Source organism: Podarcis cretensis (genome assembly GCF_951804945.1).
Source record: "Podarcis cretensis genome assembly, chromosome: 5".
Classification (NCBI taxonomy): Eukaryota; Metazoa; Chordata; class Lepidosauria; order Squamata; family Lacertidae; genus Podarcis; species Podarcis cretensis.
Genome location: NC_137174.1, coordinates 46435855 through 46452700, shown reverse-complemented (window position 1 = coordinate 46452700; position 16846 = coordinate 46435855). Strand labels below are relative to the sequence as shown.

General features: G+C 46.3%; 1 protein-coding gene across 1 annotated transcript in view; it reads left to right on the top strand.

Moving 5' to 3' along the window:
- HMX2 (H6 family homeobox 2) overlaps positions 1 to 16846 on the top strand; it is a 32576-nt gene extending 15730 nt beyond the window's left edge. The window contains exons 2-3 of the mRNA XM_079976769.1: positions 14261 to 14553; positions 15817 to 16846. Of these exons, the coding sequence (XP_079832895.1) occupies positions 14261 to 14553; positions 15817 to 16361 (838 nt within the window). The 3' untranslated portion in view covers positions 16362 to 16846. The remainder of the gene's footprint in view (positions 1 to 14260; positions 14554 to 15816) is intronic.

Here is a 16846-nt window from a genome sequence, read left to right as displayed (position 1 = left end):
TCGTCAAAAAGGCTGTAGTCGCAAAAGGGGTGTACTTTGCTAAATTCACAAATGTATGTAAGGAATTATAATATCTCCTAGTTTCTGTGCACATCCCTACAAGAAAGGGGCCTGCAGTTTGTTAAGGGTGCTGGGAGCTGTAGTTCTGTGAGGGGTAAACTACTGTTCCCATGATTCTTTGTGGGAAGCCATGTGCTACCACAGGACAAAGGCAGGGGGAAGAAGTCTCCCAGCCCACCAGGGAAGGTCACCCCCCCCCCAAGGCTAAGTTTTGTAATGTGTGAAATAAATCCTCATACTCATCCTGAACACCCTCCCCAGCCCCCCAGCCCCACTGTTTGGGTGCAGAGAGACTTTTGACCGTTAATCAGACAAGCATGAGCCCCGGAACCCCTCTGCTCAGAAGCCCCTAGCCACTGCTGCCCCAGAGCTGAGGGAAAGAAGGAGGCACTCAGGCCTCCAGGGAAATCACAATTCACAGAGCCATAAGCCTCGGTGTCACCATCTTGCTCCTATGGCTTTGGCTCCTGCTATTGATCAGTGGAGAGTCCTCGTCAAAAGGCTGTAGGAGATGCTTCCGCTCTGGGGGTAGGAAGCAAAGGCGATCCCCAAAACAAAACAAAGCAAAAAAAAAATCCATATAGTAAAATGGTTGTTGGGTGAAGACGAGGCTTTCTAGGTGTCCATTCAGGGACATCAACAAAAGCCTCTTCGATTGTAATATCTGCTGTTCCCTCTCTCCTTTCTCCCCGCCTCCCCCTTCCTGACAGATGTGGCCATTTAACAACTTTAGGCCGAAACGGGTGTGTATAAAATGCACCCATTTAGCTCTGACAGGGCAGATTTCACGCCCTGTCTGCCCTGGTTGTAAATTCTCCTCCACCTCTTCGCCAGGCCCAATATATCACCATTTCACCCAGGGCTTTTCCTGACCTGCAGGAGCATATGCCTCACTTTAACTCAGCAAATCAGAAGGAGCCAATGGACTGGCTGACTCCCTCCCAGGCCTGCCTGCCTGCCTGCCTTATTTATTTATTTATTTACTTACTTACTAACTACCCTTTTCCCTGACAAGACTGAATGTGGCTTACAGATAAAAATAAGAACCACTGAAAACAATAATTAAAACTATACAATTACAATAAAAAGCAGCATGTCACCAGGCCTTTTCATCAGAAGCAGGCAGTTCCCAAAAGCATGTTGGAATGAGAAAGTCTTCACCTACCAGTTGAAGGACAACAAGGAGGGAGCCAGTCCATTTCTCTAGGAAGGGACTTCCAAAGTCTGGGAGCAGCCACCAAGAAGGCCATGTCCTGCGTCCCCACCAAGTGTGCCTGGGAGGGAGGTAGGATTAAGAGAAGGGTCTGATCTTCTGGTAAAGAGAGACTTTTGCAGGACAGTCAGAGCCAGGTTTATGCAGAAGCAAGTACCAGCAAGTAGTGAGTATCAGGCTTGCAGTCTCTTGAGCTTGCAGCTGTTCCTCACAGCCTAAAAAAATTATGGGTTCTAGGTCATTATGGTCAGCTTCAACTGAATGGGAAAGTCTAGTGTAAAGAAACACATCCCTAGAAATGGAGGGAGGGTCTACCAGCATCTGTTTGCCCCTTTCCTTTCCTGGATCCACAGGAGTCCCAGTGGTGGCTGGTGTCCCATAGACCTAGTGAGGCTACTAAGAAGTCACATTTGTAGGAGTGGATTTAGACACTAGGAGAGGATATATTATTTATCTTTCCTTGCTCATGTGAATGAGATCAACAGAGTACCATCCTCTGCAGCTTGAACACTGCATAAACAATAATCCAGGATGCTTTAAGGCAGACTGGATTTTCCTTTTTCTCCTCTTTAAAAACAACAATCACACACATATTGTGTTGTGAAGAAATAAAAGTAGTATTTACTTACATATGTAACTGAAGCAGCGATTCCAGTAGCAAAATGAAGACAGGTTTATAACCACTATGTAAGTTACAAAAGTACAAAATGCTAGCTCAGAAATGGTGTCTGAACTGCAGAACTCAGACACGCACATATGGTCAGCTTGGAAGTATGATGAAGAAAGAAGAGGCTGTCCTGGCAGTAGTTACAGCTTCCTGCCAAGGCAGACCAAAGAAGTGATCTCAGAGTTCTCTCTAGCAAATTGTATAGGAAAGCTCTGTGACTCACAGCCCTTTCATGTGCCTATCTGGCAAAACATGAACTGCTGGTTTGATTGCAGTAATGTCTGACAGCATTGGGGGTGTGGCCAATTGGAGGTCAAGAAGGCATGTCAAAGTTCAGGTTTTCTCCCCATCCTCCTCCCTTGCAAAAGTCTTGTGGACACTTAGGCACCACTGTTTTGCAGTTAGCACCTGTAATTGTGGAAAATGTCTGGTTCAGAAGGGATCCCTGATTCCTGATGCCACAGTTGCCCCTCCAGTAAGAGAAAAGTTGTGCACCCTCCACTTGTTCTGGTTCTCTCCATATCCTCCTCCTCTGCAAAGAAACAGTGGACACTTAGATATTGGAAGTCGAATGGAATCTGTCCAAAAGTCCATTTGATTTCCAAAACGTTTGAAAACCAAATCACGGCTTCTGACTGGCTGCAGGAAGCTCCTGCAGTGAATCAGAAGCCGCGGAAGAACGTTCGCATATTGGAACAGTCACTTCTGGGTTTGCAGCGTTCGGGAGCCAAAACGTATGAGTTCCAGGGCATTCGACAACCAAGGTATGACTGTATATCATTTAAATGTTCCGCCTTGGTCCAAAAGGGGTCCCTGATGTCACAATTTCTAGTGTGAATTCATGCCACAATAATTGTACATGGACCATTGCACTGAATTCCATGGGGATTGCTCTGTAATATGTCTAGGATTGCAGCCTGAATCGGGTAGTCTTAAAACTGCAAGAGGACTGTTAACACAGGGCCCTATACATTTCCAGATCTATGGGAGAACATTAGGCCCACCCCCAGCTTACTCTACAACTCCCCCACCCACCCACCCACCCACAAGATTGTGGAATAGAATGGATGAGACTCCACTGACACCTGCACAGGGTGAGATAATACCAGTTGTTTGCTGCTCAGTGACAGAGCACACACATTGCATACAAATGGTCCTGGGTTCAATCCTTAGCATCACAAAGCAGGGCCCAGAGAGACCGCTGCCTGGAATGCCACTGCCTGTCCATGCCGGCAGTACTGAGGTAGGTGGATCAGGAGTCTGACTGCTTTGCACTGAGTCAAACCATTCATCCAACCAGACTGATCATGGGTGGTCTCGCCATCTGTAAATGTTGATCTTGAGGTGAGGGTGGAGAGAACATGCTTCGCTAGCAGCACCAAGCAGGATTGAGCCCTCTGCTCACCAGCAGATTGGCCTGTTAGCCAAAGGTTATTCACCCTATCTAGCTTATTATTGTCATAGATCTAGGGTACCAGAGAGATATGGAGGGAAAATACAAGCTGCAGAACTGTACCAGAAAAGAAATTCCTGGATTAGCTTCTGCAAACCAGCCTGGTGACTGGTAAGCTAGATGCAAATCTATTGACAAACAGGAGATTTGGGTGGTTGCCAAGAAGATGGAGGGGCATAATGTCACAGAAAAATATGTCCCTTTTGAAATCTAAAGGTGTTATGGGACCAAGGAGGAGGAAGTAGGCAGAATTCCATGCAGCACTGGCTGGAGGAGGCTGCACCAAGAAACAGGGAGCCATTCTGGTGGACCCTGCTTTGAAATAAGGGTTGTTCCCCACCCAAAAAAAAATATTGATAGACTTCTACCAGTTAGGCTGAACCCTTCTAACATACCCTAAGGGCTTGAATGTGTCAGGACATTCAACCTGACTTAAGGCAGCCTATGTATGAGGGGAGACCTTATATAAAAGGGGGCCACCAGTAGGAAAAGTCTGGTCTGTTTAGCTGTTTAGGAAGCTTCTGAGGCTTTCTGCCAAGGACTTCTCTTTTCAGCCCAGCTCCAGGAAAAAATAAAGAGAGGGGCTTTGGATTTATTTCCACTAAGCCCAAAGCACACAGGCCTGAGCAAAACCTTGTGAAATGCCCTTAGAACGTAAGGGGTAGCTTTACCCCTGTGCAGTCTATCATGTGGGGAAGATCCTAGTGAGAAATACCAGAGAATTGCTTTTAAAGCCAAGGAAGCCAAATGTTGAAGTATATTTTTAAAAAGATTTTTATTGGGGGAAAGGGAAAACAGGAATAAAAAAGGAACAGGAAGGCAACAAATCACACACACAGACTTTAAATGAAATCAAAAAGCCAAACTAACTTAGCTAGCTTGAATTTTATGTGCTTCCCCAGACTTGTAATTCAGAGCATGTGCAGAGTTCATTGCGGAAGACATGGTTCTAAATCAGCAGGGCAAAATGATAAGAACAAAGCTTCCCTTGTTTATGAAATGTAGAGACCAGAAGCAGCCTGCCTCTGACAGAGGGAGGATGTTTTGTGATCTCTGGGCCTGTCAAAAATTTATTTAAAGGCTAGCTCCGCTGCCCTAATGACCCTGAGCTTACATTACAAAAGGGCTAGAGACAGTTCTGACTAGCTGGCCCATTAAAAAACAACAACAACCTTGGAAACCTTATTGGGAAATAAAAGACAGGAAATCTGTCTGTTGCAGACCAGAGGAGTGGTCTGATCAGAAGACACTGTTGATCTATATCAGAAGATAAAGTTTGTTACAGCCTCTCAGACAGAAAATCCCAGACACATCTCTCCTGTTCCCTGGCAGTAAACATACCAATAATACATAATTAACAATTTGCTGCCCTTTCATGACATTGAAAACCAACTGTCTGAAGCCTAATGGTAGGCTGGCCCTGAACAGAATAATCTTGGTTGGGATAGGGCATGAAGTGACCCTGAGACTTCCTATGTGCTGATTATGGTCTGTATCACTGAACTATGAAAATACACCTCACCCCCTCAATTTTCAGAGGTGCCAACTTTTCCTCCCAGGCAGCAGAGGTCAAAGGCAGTCTGGAACTGAGGACTTTTCTCATAGGATAGCTTTCTATGGCTTCAGGAGAAGGTCTTTCCTTTTCTCAGAAATTCTGGAACTGGGAACTCTGGGGATTGAATCGGATAGTGTTCTGCGTTGTAGAGCAAGTATGTGCTTTACTATTGAATAATGACTCCTCCCAACAGAACATGCACATATCAGAAAAATGGCACAGAACTGGAAATCAGTGGGATATCATTGTATGCTGATGCAGTATATATAGAAAGAAACAGGGGTTCAACTTGAATAAAATATTGGGGGGGGGGCAGTAAGCCCTGCCATGCATAATCGATCTCATGACATGGTGTATGGACACTATTTGAATGGCAACACCCATCAACTTTTATGAGGGCTCAGCCTTGATCCTTAGGAATTGGCTCCTATGGAAGGGAAGGGAAAGAACATAGTGGAGGTGCTGTTTCCTTATAGTTCAAATAGGGGCTAGAGCAAGAATCCACAATGTTATGCCTGTGGGTTCATGTGCACCCACAGTGGCCTTCTAGGCTGCTGACAGTCCCCTTCCCCTGCTGAAAATAGGCTTAAAACAAGTATTCTGTTGTAGTCAATCAGGGTTGGTTGTGGTGGGTGCTTGTTTGCTGTGTGTTTGCAAGTGTGTGTATAGCCCAAGACAATGTCTCCAGTTTGCAGATGTGCTCACAAGCCCAAATAGGTTCTTGAACCTAGCATAGACTCTTAACAAGCTAGAAATAATCTTGAGGAACTTTCACCCCCACCAGAGAACCATGCTGGTTGGGAAAATACTATGCCCAAATGTGTAATAAGGGGTTATCCACTCTAAGGGTTATCTTGAAATTTGAGGAAGAAACCAAGAAGCAACCGGAGGTGGAAAAAAAATTGTACTAATGAGTGATTTCATCTACCCTCACATTAACTAGGGAAATGAATAATTGGGTTATGATGAAGAAAGAAGTGAATCTTGAGTGGTTTCCAGGATTTGATGGAAGTATTGTCAAGCCATTTGGGAACAGTGACCACAGTGCTATTAAATGCAACATATACAGGAGTGGAAACTTGCCCACAAAGTCCAACACAGTCACATTTAATTTCAAAAGAGGAAATGAGGGGATTCATTAAAAGGAATTTGAAAGGGAGGGTCAGCAGGGTCAAATCCTTTCAGGAAGCTTGAAGGTTATTTAAAACCACTAAAACAGAAGCTCAGGCACAATGTATAGCACAGACTAAAAGTGCAATCCTATACATGTGTTCTCAACCCCTGGGACATCAATAGGACTTACTCCCAGATAAATGTGCATAGGATGGCAACCTAAGATCATTAGGATGTCAGTGCTGTTAATAAGGAGGGGCATGGAAGCGATGAGAGGCAAGAAGGTTTTCTTTTTTTAAAAAAGGGATTTTTTTCCCAGATGAGAAGAATTGGAAGGAGCACAAACTCTCAGTAATAAGATAATGTAGTAAGCCTACAACTTACACTCATTTAACTTGTGCACCTTCAGCTTTACACACTTGGTTTTTTTGTTTTTTGTTTTAAAGTAAAAAGGGGGTGGGCATCCAGAGAAAAGGATTTTGGTGATTCCAAATTCCACTGCCTCAAGTGTCTTTTGACTATACACAGTTATGGTTTTAGGCGTCACCCCCAAATTGTAACCCCTGTGAAAGTTGTGGGCTTACTGTACACACATAAACAGAGAGCCTGCAGAACAAAAAATGAGATGGATGTCGCCAAATATAATGCCAGTGCTGTGCAAAGGAACTTGTTCTGTCAGTGCAAGGATTCATGCTTGCACACTGGGATTTTTTTATTTTATTTTATTTTATTTTATTGCTCTCCTGCATGCTCCCTTATTCTGTTTTTCGGGGTTCTCCTAATCCTCTGGAGCAGATTTGGGGAGTGTGTGGGGCATGTGAGTGGGAGGAAGTTCTGTTTTGCAAATGTAAATCCTTGCACTGATGGAATAAGTGTAATGGATACTGCTGCTTACAAATGAGCTTTTTTCTTTTTCTTTTTTACATGGGTAATAGGAAACCAGATAAGGTAGGACCATTATATGACAAAGGTGTGAAAGGGTCACTAAAGAAGTACAGGGAGATTGCAAGGCAGGATAGTTAGTTATCTACATTAGTCTTTATTGCAAAATATGTTGGACAAATACCCACCCTAGAAAATTATGGGTTTGTCAATCTAACTTGTTTCTCAAGTAAATGGGTTCAAAGCATGATTAAAGATACATTTGTTAAAACATGTAGAACACAGGTAGGGAAACTCTTTCAGCCTGAGGACCACAGTCTAGGAGTAAGTGGGTCCAGAGGCAAAGTAGATGGAACAATGAGTTGGCTGGATTCTACACATTTTCACACCTAATTAGCCTCTATCTAGGCAAGCAAGAGACACTATCAGACTTCAAGGACACATGTTTTGGGACCCAAATTTGTAACTCATCATACCAGTACAGCAGTAACCATGAGTACATGTGCCCCAGTACAAATATCCACCTGCCTCAAATGCCTGGTGGAATAAATCAATGTGTCTTAAACTGATGGCAAGCACTTCAAAATGAGGATGATTGACACACTTCTAAGGGAAGGGAGTTCCACAAACATGGACCACCACGAAGAGGGCCCCAACTGCAGCCACTAGGAGAACACTCATCAGCAATGCCATGAGAAAATCTTCTCTTGCAGAGCTGAGGGCCCCAGTTAGCATGGAGACACACTCTTTTAAGTCTTTGGACACAAAGTCATTATGGTCTTTATAAGTCAACATCAGTACCTTGAATTCAGTGTTCAGTGGGATTTACTCTCACGTAGGTCTGCACAGGATTGCATAGAGAACTTCAGCATCCAAACATGCTACTAAGAGAGCAGAATCATCCTAGCACATTTTCAAAGAAAAATCTGAGCTCATAGCTATTAACAACCTGTGCAGGATAACAATCTGTCTCAGGGCAGAGGGACAAGAGCAGCTGGTAGAATCTCTTTTGGTTTAAGGTTGACAACTCAGTTTTTGCACCAGTTTTGGCTGGAAAGGGATATTCCATCTGCAGCCTCAGGACAAGGGATACACATGCCCCAGATCACTTATTTCTTCCTTAAGGCCCTTGAGTTGCTACTGAACTAGTGCTGTTAGGTGCCACTAGTCTTCCAGGTCCTATTTCTGTCTTTGCTTGCAGGCAAGGTAAATCATGGCATATCCCTCTGCTCCTTAAATCCAGTGGAGAGTCTAATCTGTATAGGTGACTGCCAGCAAAAAGCCCAGTGGGTGATTATTGACTATTCAGACCTTTTAATTATTTGCTGCTTATCAAATCTGGTTCTGGAACAGGAGGGGTAGTGGTAGATGTGCCCAAGTACACTTTAGTCCTCCCTCACATTGGGAAACTCACAATGAGAGCACATCCTGCTATCCACCCAGTTATATTTATAAGCCAGCGAAGACGTGCCAATTTTCCCCCTGGCTGGGTTTCTATGCCTTTAAGAGCAGCAGGGGAGGCTGAAATGTACAGCACAAAGCTTATGCATGTTTACTCAGAATAAAGTCCTACTGTATTCAGTGGGTCTTACTGCTGAGCAATCCTGGTTTAGGGTTGCAGGCACATTAAGTAGGTGGGAGCTTCACCTGTAAAACTCCTACCTATCTTTTTTTTTTTTTTGCCAATTTAAAATCAAATTTATTATTATTTTTTAAATCAATTTTTATTGAAATTTTTAAACATAAATGCATATATAATAAACAATGTAACATATATCATAACATAACTTCTTAACTTCTTTGGACTCCCTCACGTCTTCCGCTCCCACTTGCATCTTTGTCAATTCTTCCCCGCAATTTATGATCCTGTTTACATTCTTATATCCCATTCATTTAGAATATAATCTAATGGTTCTCCCAAAGGTTTAAAATTTTCCCTCAATCTCACTTATCATCCTAATTACATCTAGTTTAGTGGTGGTCAATTATTTATGATCTAGCCCCCATCTTAACATTCAACCAAATTACAATGCTTTTTAAAATAAGTCTTAAATTTCTTCCAATCTTCTTCAACCTTCTCTTCTCCCAGGTCTCGGATTCTGCCGGTCATCTCGGCTAGTTCCATATAGTCTATCAGTTGCATCTGCCACTCTTCCAGTGTGGGTAGATCTTGAGTTTTCCAGTGCTTAGCGATGAGTATCCTTGCTGCCGTTGTTGCATACATAAAAAATGTTCGGTCCTTCTTTAACACCTTCTGGTCGACAATACCCAAAAGGAAGGCCTCTGGTTTCTTAGTAAAGGTATACTTAAATACCCTTTTCAACTCATTATATATCATTTCCCAAAAGGCCTTCACTCTCGGGCAAGTCCACCAGAGGTGAAAGAATGTTCCATCATTTTCTTTACATTTCCAACATTTGTTATCAGACAAATGGTATATTTTGGCAAGTTTAACTGGGGTTAAAACTCCTACCTATCATACAGCTTTATAGGTGTGTGTGTCTGTGAGAGTGTGTGTGTACAACGTGGCAACCTTTAATCCAGAGAATGGCTGTAAAGGGTGATGTTGTCCATAGAAAGGTCTCCCACTTTACGCATCTGTCTACCTAACGCGCGTTTAGTGACAGCGGATAAGGCATGCAGGTTGGTAAATTATTCCGGATGGATGGCCTAAGATAGTGTGATGTCACAGAACCGGGAGGCTCGTTCTGCAAAGGAGCTGGAGAGAAGCGGCTTTCTCTCTCTCTCTCGCTCTCTCTCTCTCCTTTCTCTCTCTCTTCCCGGCCCCTTCTCTCCGGGCAGGCTTTGGAGGGAGCAGCCTGGGCCGGCTGCGGAGCTGAGTGAAGGACGATCCCTTACATTGTGTTTCAGTGCGGGGTCTTTCCGGGTTAATGAGCTGACATCATGATTAAAGCTGACCATTTGTAATGTGTCTGGAGCCTGTTGAAAAGCACTGAAAAGGTTAATGCGGTAAACCAGGACAGCACCTGCCCCGCACGAGGAGGGGAGGAGCTGGGCCACTTTCCCTAATCAATTAGCCCCTTAATGAGTCTATCCAAAGTAGTTAAGGGGAGTGAATGATCGTGCCGCGGCTCGCTCGTCATCTCGCTATCCCTAATTATTTTATAAGCACTTGATTCAATATGCCGAGGCCTAACACGGGGGCTGGGAGTTAATGAAAATGTCATTTGGAAACGTCTTGACATTTGTCTGTATTGATCGGAATCTTGCTTTTATCTCTCATTATGTATTTTTGGGGGGGAGAGAGGAAGGGGATAATCAGCCCATTAAGAAAGCCCATCGGGGGAAAGAGGGGGAACCCAGACGTGAAAGAGGACCGAAGGAGAGGGAAAGACGTTGACTCTCGGGTCTCATCTCCCACGCCACACACAAAACACTTCCAGGGCTCTGCTCTCTCCCTTTCTGGGCCTGGGTAGAAGAGGGGTGGACACTATGAAGGAAGCCTAGTCTTGAACCTCGGCGGATTGACGCACTGTCAGCGTCCATTGTTCCAGGACTCATCTTGTAAGAGCAGAAGTGGCAGCAGCGGTGGAGTGCGAGTCAGTCCCACTGGAAATCGAATTCCGCTCTGGGATCCCTTCTCCACTTCCTCGGCTCCCAGCTAAGCCCGAGCTTGCGACGCAAAAGGCGTACTGCACACGCTCAGAGGCGCCTTGCATTCGTTGCTGCGTCACCTTTTCAGAACTGAGCCCCCTTTTCAGAACTGAGCCCTGGCGCAGGTCGGAGTCTAGAGATGATTGCCGATCCTAGCCCCCTGGGAGTAAGCCCCATTCAAGTCCAGTGGGACTTACTTCTGAGTAGACATGGCTAAGCTTGTCCCGAAGATGGAGCCTCCAAAGGGCTGGAGCAGAATATGTCAGACATGTCAGGATCATAACCGCACCAGTCATCAACGCAAACAATGACCCATTGAGAAATGTGGGAGGATATCCTACCCCAGAGCAACGTTAGGAGTCGGAGGGGGTAAAACCATCCTGAATGTAATTCTATCTAACATTGCACATAAACCATAAATATATACCTTCTGCAGTACTTATGAATGTAAAATGTTGAGATTACCCCCAAAATCTGTTGACAGTGCCTAGTCTTGAAACAATGCCTTTGAGCATGTGAAGAGTGACCTATCGTCACTCTGTAATCATAAATAACCCACACACAACTTGAATTGATAGCAAGGATTTCCACAGTCTGGAGTGTGCCCATAACTCCCAATACCGCTTACTGTATTTAGACATGAGCACTGAAAAAACTTGGTCATCGCTTCCAATATGCAAAGCTTATGCGGAGAGGGATTTGAACCCAGACCTTCCGCCTTCCTACCCAGCGTGCAAGCCAGTAAACCTGTTTGAAAGGGAATATCGTTCCCCCCCCCAACTTTGGGGATTTCATGTGGTGAATAGTAACTGTTCGTGCGCTCATTATTTACTCGTTGTAAAACCCATTCTGCTATGCAGCACCGTTTCAAAATTCAACAGATCGAAATTTGTCCCGCTTCGCTGTTGCAGGTGATGCTGTTGAATCCTGCCGAACTGAATCCGTGGCTACTATAAATCACGTTCCACACCAAACTCAATAATCTTCCTTCCTTCTCACTCTGTCCTGGTACGTTCCAAAAGAACAGCAAAACTCCCTCTAAGAGCAAACGCGGGTGGCGAGGGCAAAAGGGGCCAACAGTGGACACTGAGAATCAGAGACGTGCCCTCATGCTCGGGGAACCGGGGCAGCCTTGCGGGAGATAGTTTTTTTCTTCAACCCCGCCCCCCCCCCAGCAAGATGTACCCCCTTCAAAACTACAAGTCTCAACATGTTCCGGAGTCGCGAAATGTTGAGTCAGATGCAAACGGAGGAAAAGACGCACGCGCGCGCGCATATGGGTACAGATGGGGAGAACTGAAACGGCCTCCTGGTGAAGGGCTCCGCTGGCTGGCTGGCACTCTGAACAGAAGCACTTGCCCTTCGGAGGTGAGAATACATTTGCAACACTTTGTTGCAGGACCCACTTTTCCAAATAAAATAAAAAGGAACGGCAGTGCTGTTTTCACACTATGTTTGACAATCCCCAAACAGGGAACTTGAGGAGTAAGCGGTTCGAAGATGTCCACGGTGGCTGAGGCATCCGGAAACCAACCAGCCAACCAACCAACCGCTTTGGATCTGCTTCACCTAAAATATAAATGGCCCTTTCAACTACTGGCAACATTGACATCGCTTTTGCTCGCTTCTTCCTCCTGAGCTGGTGAATCTCACGCAGATAAAGCGCGGGAAGCAGACAACCGGCTCTTGCTCCACGGCGGCGTCTTGCGTAAATCATTAAAACAGCCAAATGTTGCATTATGGACGTGCTCTTTTCATTAAGACACCTGCCTTCACGCGCCTTCCCAATGCGATTGGATGGCTGTCCCAGCAAACAGTGGACGACTCTCGTTTCGTTTTTACCCCTCAGCCCGCCCCCCCCTCCAAAGGAAAGTTTCTGAAAACTTTTGGAGAGAACGATTCTCTCCCTCTCCCTCCCCCACCCCTCCACCCACTTTTTGAGTGCGATCAAAGCTGTACAAGGCCAGAGGAAGCGGGGCGATTGTATTACAATCATTGGAAGGCATTTATGTCAATCCTCTCAGAAAGCCTAAATAATTGCATATTGTTACATACGTCGTATATATCTATATATACCCTGCGCCATCGGGATGGATTACATCCCATGGGGAAGATTAGGGATGTACCTGCATGAGTTTGGGAACGGGAAGGCATTTCTCAGCTTGTATTGCAGGCGGTCTCTCCCCCCCCCCCCCCGCCCGCTTTGCTGCGCGCTCCTTGCCTGGGCAGCTTGGCGCCAGACAACTTGAATGCGCGCAGTCTTTTCATTTCGCCTGCAATCTCCCATCCGTGGAAAAGCAGGGGCTCCGGCTGTCCCCCCCACCCCACCCTCCTGCCCACCCCACCCTCCTGCCCACCCCACCCCGCCCTTCTCCCAAGGGATGCAGATGAGTGACCGTCCCGTTGGGCTGAGGGTTTAAACAGCAAAGCGAAAACATTGGCTTTCATCCATGAATGGGTGTCTCTCCCCCCCTCCCTTCTTCCCCGATTGACATTGCTAGACAAGATATTTCGGGGGCTGCGCGGGGGATAAAAAGTGAAGATAATGAAAGCGCCAAGGATCCGTTGCTAGAATGCTGCCCTTCTGGTTTAAATACCAGATCTCTTTCCATAAGCTGTTTAATGCCAAGCCTCTTAGCCTTCCGCCTGAGCCCCAAATGCTTGCAGAGCCAGACTGGAAATGAATGGAGAACACAAATACGCAAGTGCAGCGGGGCGTATGTGCATGGATTTTATATATATAAACTCTGAGGACTGTTGCATGAGGAGAATACTTTGTTTTAGGAAACACATACTGTGTACTAGCTCAATTAGCCATATACTAGGAATGTCGTCTTTCCCCCTTCTGTCTCTGCCATTGGTAGGAAAGGAGACGTCTAAGGCAGAGTTGCTTAGCCACTTCCTGAACCACTGGGAATAGTTTAGGACCCGTTTGCTCTGAAAGTCAACCCTGTCAGATTATTCAAGTGTGCTTCAGAACCCAACCTCCGATCTCAGGACTTATTTTATACAGGCAATGTCAGCTACTTAACACCTTGGCAAAATGTAGGCGCGAATCAAACGCCCATATCAGATTGCTAAACGGTGTGATCATCCCAAAGCCTCATTTCGTTATTTAAGGCAACAAACTGAGGCAACTTCGATTCACCCTAAAGGGTTATAAATGCTAAGGGCCAGCCCTGGAAGGGTGGATTGGGACACACATCAAACCTCTGCGGACTTTTAGCCCCGACTAGATCGTGGGTTTATTATTATTATTATTATTATTATTATTAATAATAATAATAATCTGGTCCGCTTCCTTTTTGTCTGTTTCGACGAGAAGGGGCAATCCGATCACGTCGGTTTCGGTGGCCCTGCAAAGTCGCCGGCTGACAGCGTTCTAGAATTTTGAAACTTTCCGGGGCAGCCTGGCTGCCTGTGATTGGCCGAGGCGGATGTAACCTCCATGCAAATGAAGCCACGCCACCCCGCCGCCTGGAGATCAATAGAGATCTGAGAGAGAAAGGAGCATGCATTCAGGCTCGGCAAGCTCAGGGAAAACCTGCCAAGGCACGCCAAAAACACCCCCCCAAACTGGTCCCCCCAAAGGCAGGCGAGGTAGCCAAGCCCCCCAGGCAGCCCCCGCACCCTCCGACGAGACCCCCTGTCCCCAGCGCGCCTCTAAAGCGAGAGCTGTTCTCTTGTTTCTTATGAGCCCAGGATGAGCAACAAAGAAGACCCGAGCAAGTGTTGTCCCGCAGCACCTCCGCTCTCCAGTTTCACCATCCAGTCCATCCTAGGCAGCGGCACCTCGGAAGGAGGCAGGGAGCCCAGCTCCAAGCAGGCAGCCTCCGCCTCCGCTTGGCCGAGCAGGAAGAGGAGCCTCTCCATATCCTCGGAAGAAGAGGAGCCGGATGAGAGCTGGAAACACCCCGCTTGCTTCTGCCCCGACTCGCATGGTCCTAAAGAAACGTGCCACAAACACCACCAACCCATCAGTTTCACGTGTCTCAGTAAGTACTGGACCAAGGGAGGGGGGGGGGAGAGAAAGGAAAAAACATTCAAACCCTCCTTTACTTCTTAATTAGGAAGGATGATATGTAGGTGCATCTTATTATATTGGCGGACCGTGTTATTAGGAAGAATGCAGCGTGTTGTGTGTGTGTTGAAAAATACAGCTTTGCCAAGTAACCACTGTTTTATTTGAACAGCAGTCTTTCTGACCGCCGAGCTTTTAGGGGGCGAAATTAACCTAGATGACATCAGGAATGGAATAGGTTGTGGGAAGCCCGGCAAATAGCGGTTTGAGCTTTTCTGCGAATGTATAGGGTGCAGTTTTCAAGCTCTCTCAATGCTATTTGTTTTGGTTGTTTTTAAAATCTGTATTTGTTTCCTTTTGTGCGTGCTAAATTCGGATGTCATACAGATTAAGGGACCCTTTCGTTTTTAAGAGACATGTTATTATCTTATCATGCCTTTTCCGTCCAGTCTTTGGGGAGATCACTTCTTTATTATGATGGATAACGGTGATCTCTCCCCCCCCCCCCGCACTCACCCCAACAAAAAGGCAAGAGAAGCCGGAGGTTTTTCGCAAGATTCCCGAATACATAATTTATGAAATGTTAAGATATAAAAAAGTCAAGTTCTCTCGATTCAGCAGGAAAAGGGTCGTACTTGAAAACACGGGCACGCCCTTGCACCGCGTTGACCAAGAATTCAGATTGAATTCCGTGGCGCTTACAGAACCCCCCCCCCCAAAAAAAAGAAAGTATGGATACGGTGGCAGCTTTAAGCTGCACTCCTTAATAGAATAACTTACCTGGGAGTAAATCCCATCAAACTCAGCGGGGCTTAGTTTTAAGGTGGCGAGTATGAGGTTGCGCTTTTAGAATTATAACCGAGAATGAACTGGATTGTAAAGGAAACACTTGGAAACAGACTTACTCGTGAGCGCAGCACCAATGCGAAGGAGGGCTGCTCTCCTGTGAGGTGCATTGAAGTTTTTGCCTGACCTTGAAAGGACTTCATAAATTCCAGTTGCAACTCGTTTATAGAATGATGACGATGATAAATATTTTCTTAGGAAGATATGGAAGAATTGGAGCTCTGGAACAAGCAGCAATCGACTCCCTGAGTTTAGTGTTTTGTGGGATTCGTATATTGGTGTCTGTGGGTTGTGGTGTCTGTGTGTGTTTGTGGGGAGGGACACATGGCCATGCCAATCTGATCCGAAAGGCATCTCCACCCCCTTCCTTTTTTTAATTTCTCCCTCCAAGGCAACCCGAAGGGGAACGGCTCGGCGATCAGTTCTGACCGGACGCCGCCTTTCCTTTCTCCGTCCCAGCCGGACTTCAAGGAAGAGAAAGAGAAGCACTTCGGGCCGGGCTCGCCGGCTTCGTCGGAGCGGCAGCGGGACGGCGCGGAGCGGCAGGCGAGCTCGGCCAAGAAGAAGACGCGCACGGTTTTCTCGCGGAGCCAGGTCTACCAGCTGGAGTCCACCTTCGACATGAAGCGCTACCTGAGCAGCTCGGAGCGCGCCTGCCTGGCCTCCAGCTTGCAGCTGACAGAGACCCAGGTGAAAACCTGGTTTCAGAACCGCAGGAACAAATGGAAACGGCAACTCTCGGCGGAACTGGAGGCGGCCAACATGGCCCACGCCTCAGCCCAGACTCTCGTGGGCATGCCCCTGGTTTTCAGAGACAATTCCCTCCTCAGAGTGCCGGTTCCCAGATCCATCGCCTTCCCGGCTCCCTTATACTACCCAGGCAGCAATTTGTCGGCCTTACCTCTTTATAATCTCTACAACAAGATCGACTATTGAACTGACGCCGCGGTCTCCACCCACGACCTTTTCTTCACCCGCCCGCCTGTTATTCATAGGAAAGGAGAAATGTGCTTCTTGCATTGTTAAGAAATACACCATGTGTATTCATTATTATGATTATATTTTTTTTTTAAGGGAAAAAAAACCCCAGACCATTTTATTTATGGGAATCCTCTCTGGGTTAGTTTTGTTCTGCTTGATTTCTAGACTGCCCTAGAGAGTGTGTCACTTCCAGCCCTCTCTCCCTCGAGCCCCCTCCACAACCCATTTTCTTTAGTCTGTCCTTTTCTGACATAATAACAAAGTGACTTTCCGACCTCGAGCAGAACAGGAAACCCAACACATCAACTCATCTTTAGAAAGAACCGCGCGGCTCTGTCTGCGTGTGCGCGCAGGTAGGATAAAAGCTGGAGTGGCCAGTCATTTTCCAGTTTCCTCTCGCCCGCCCCCACAGTTCCTTTTTGCCCTGAGTATTAATTATA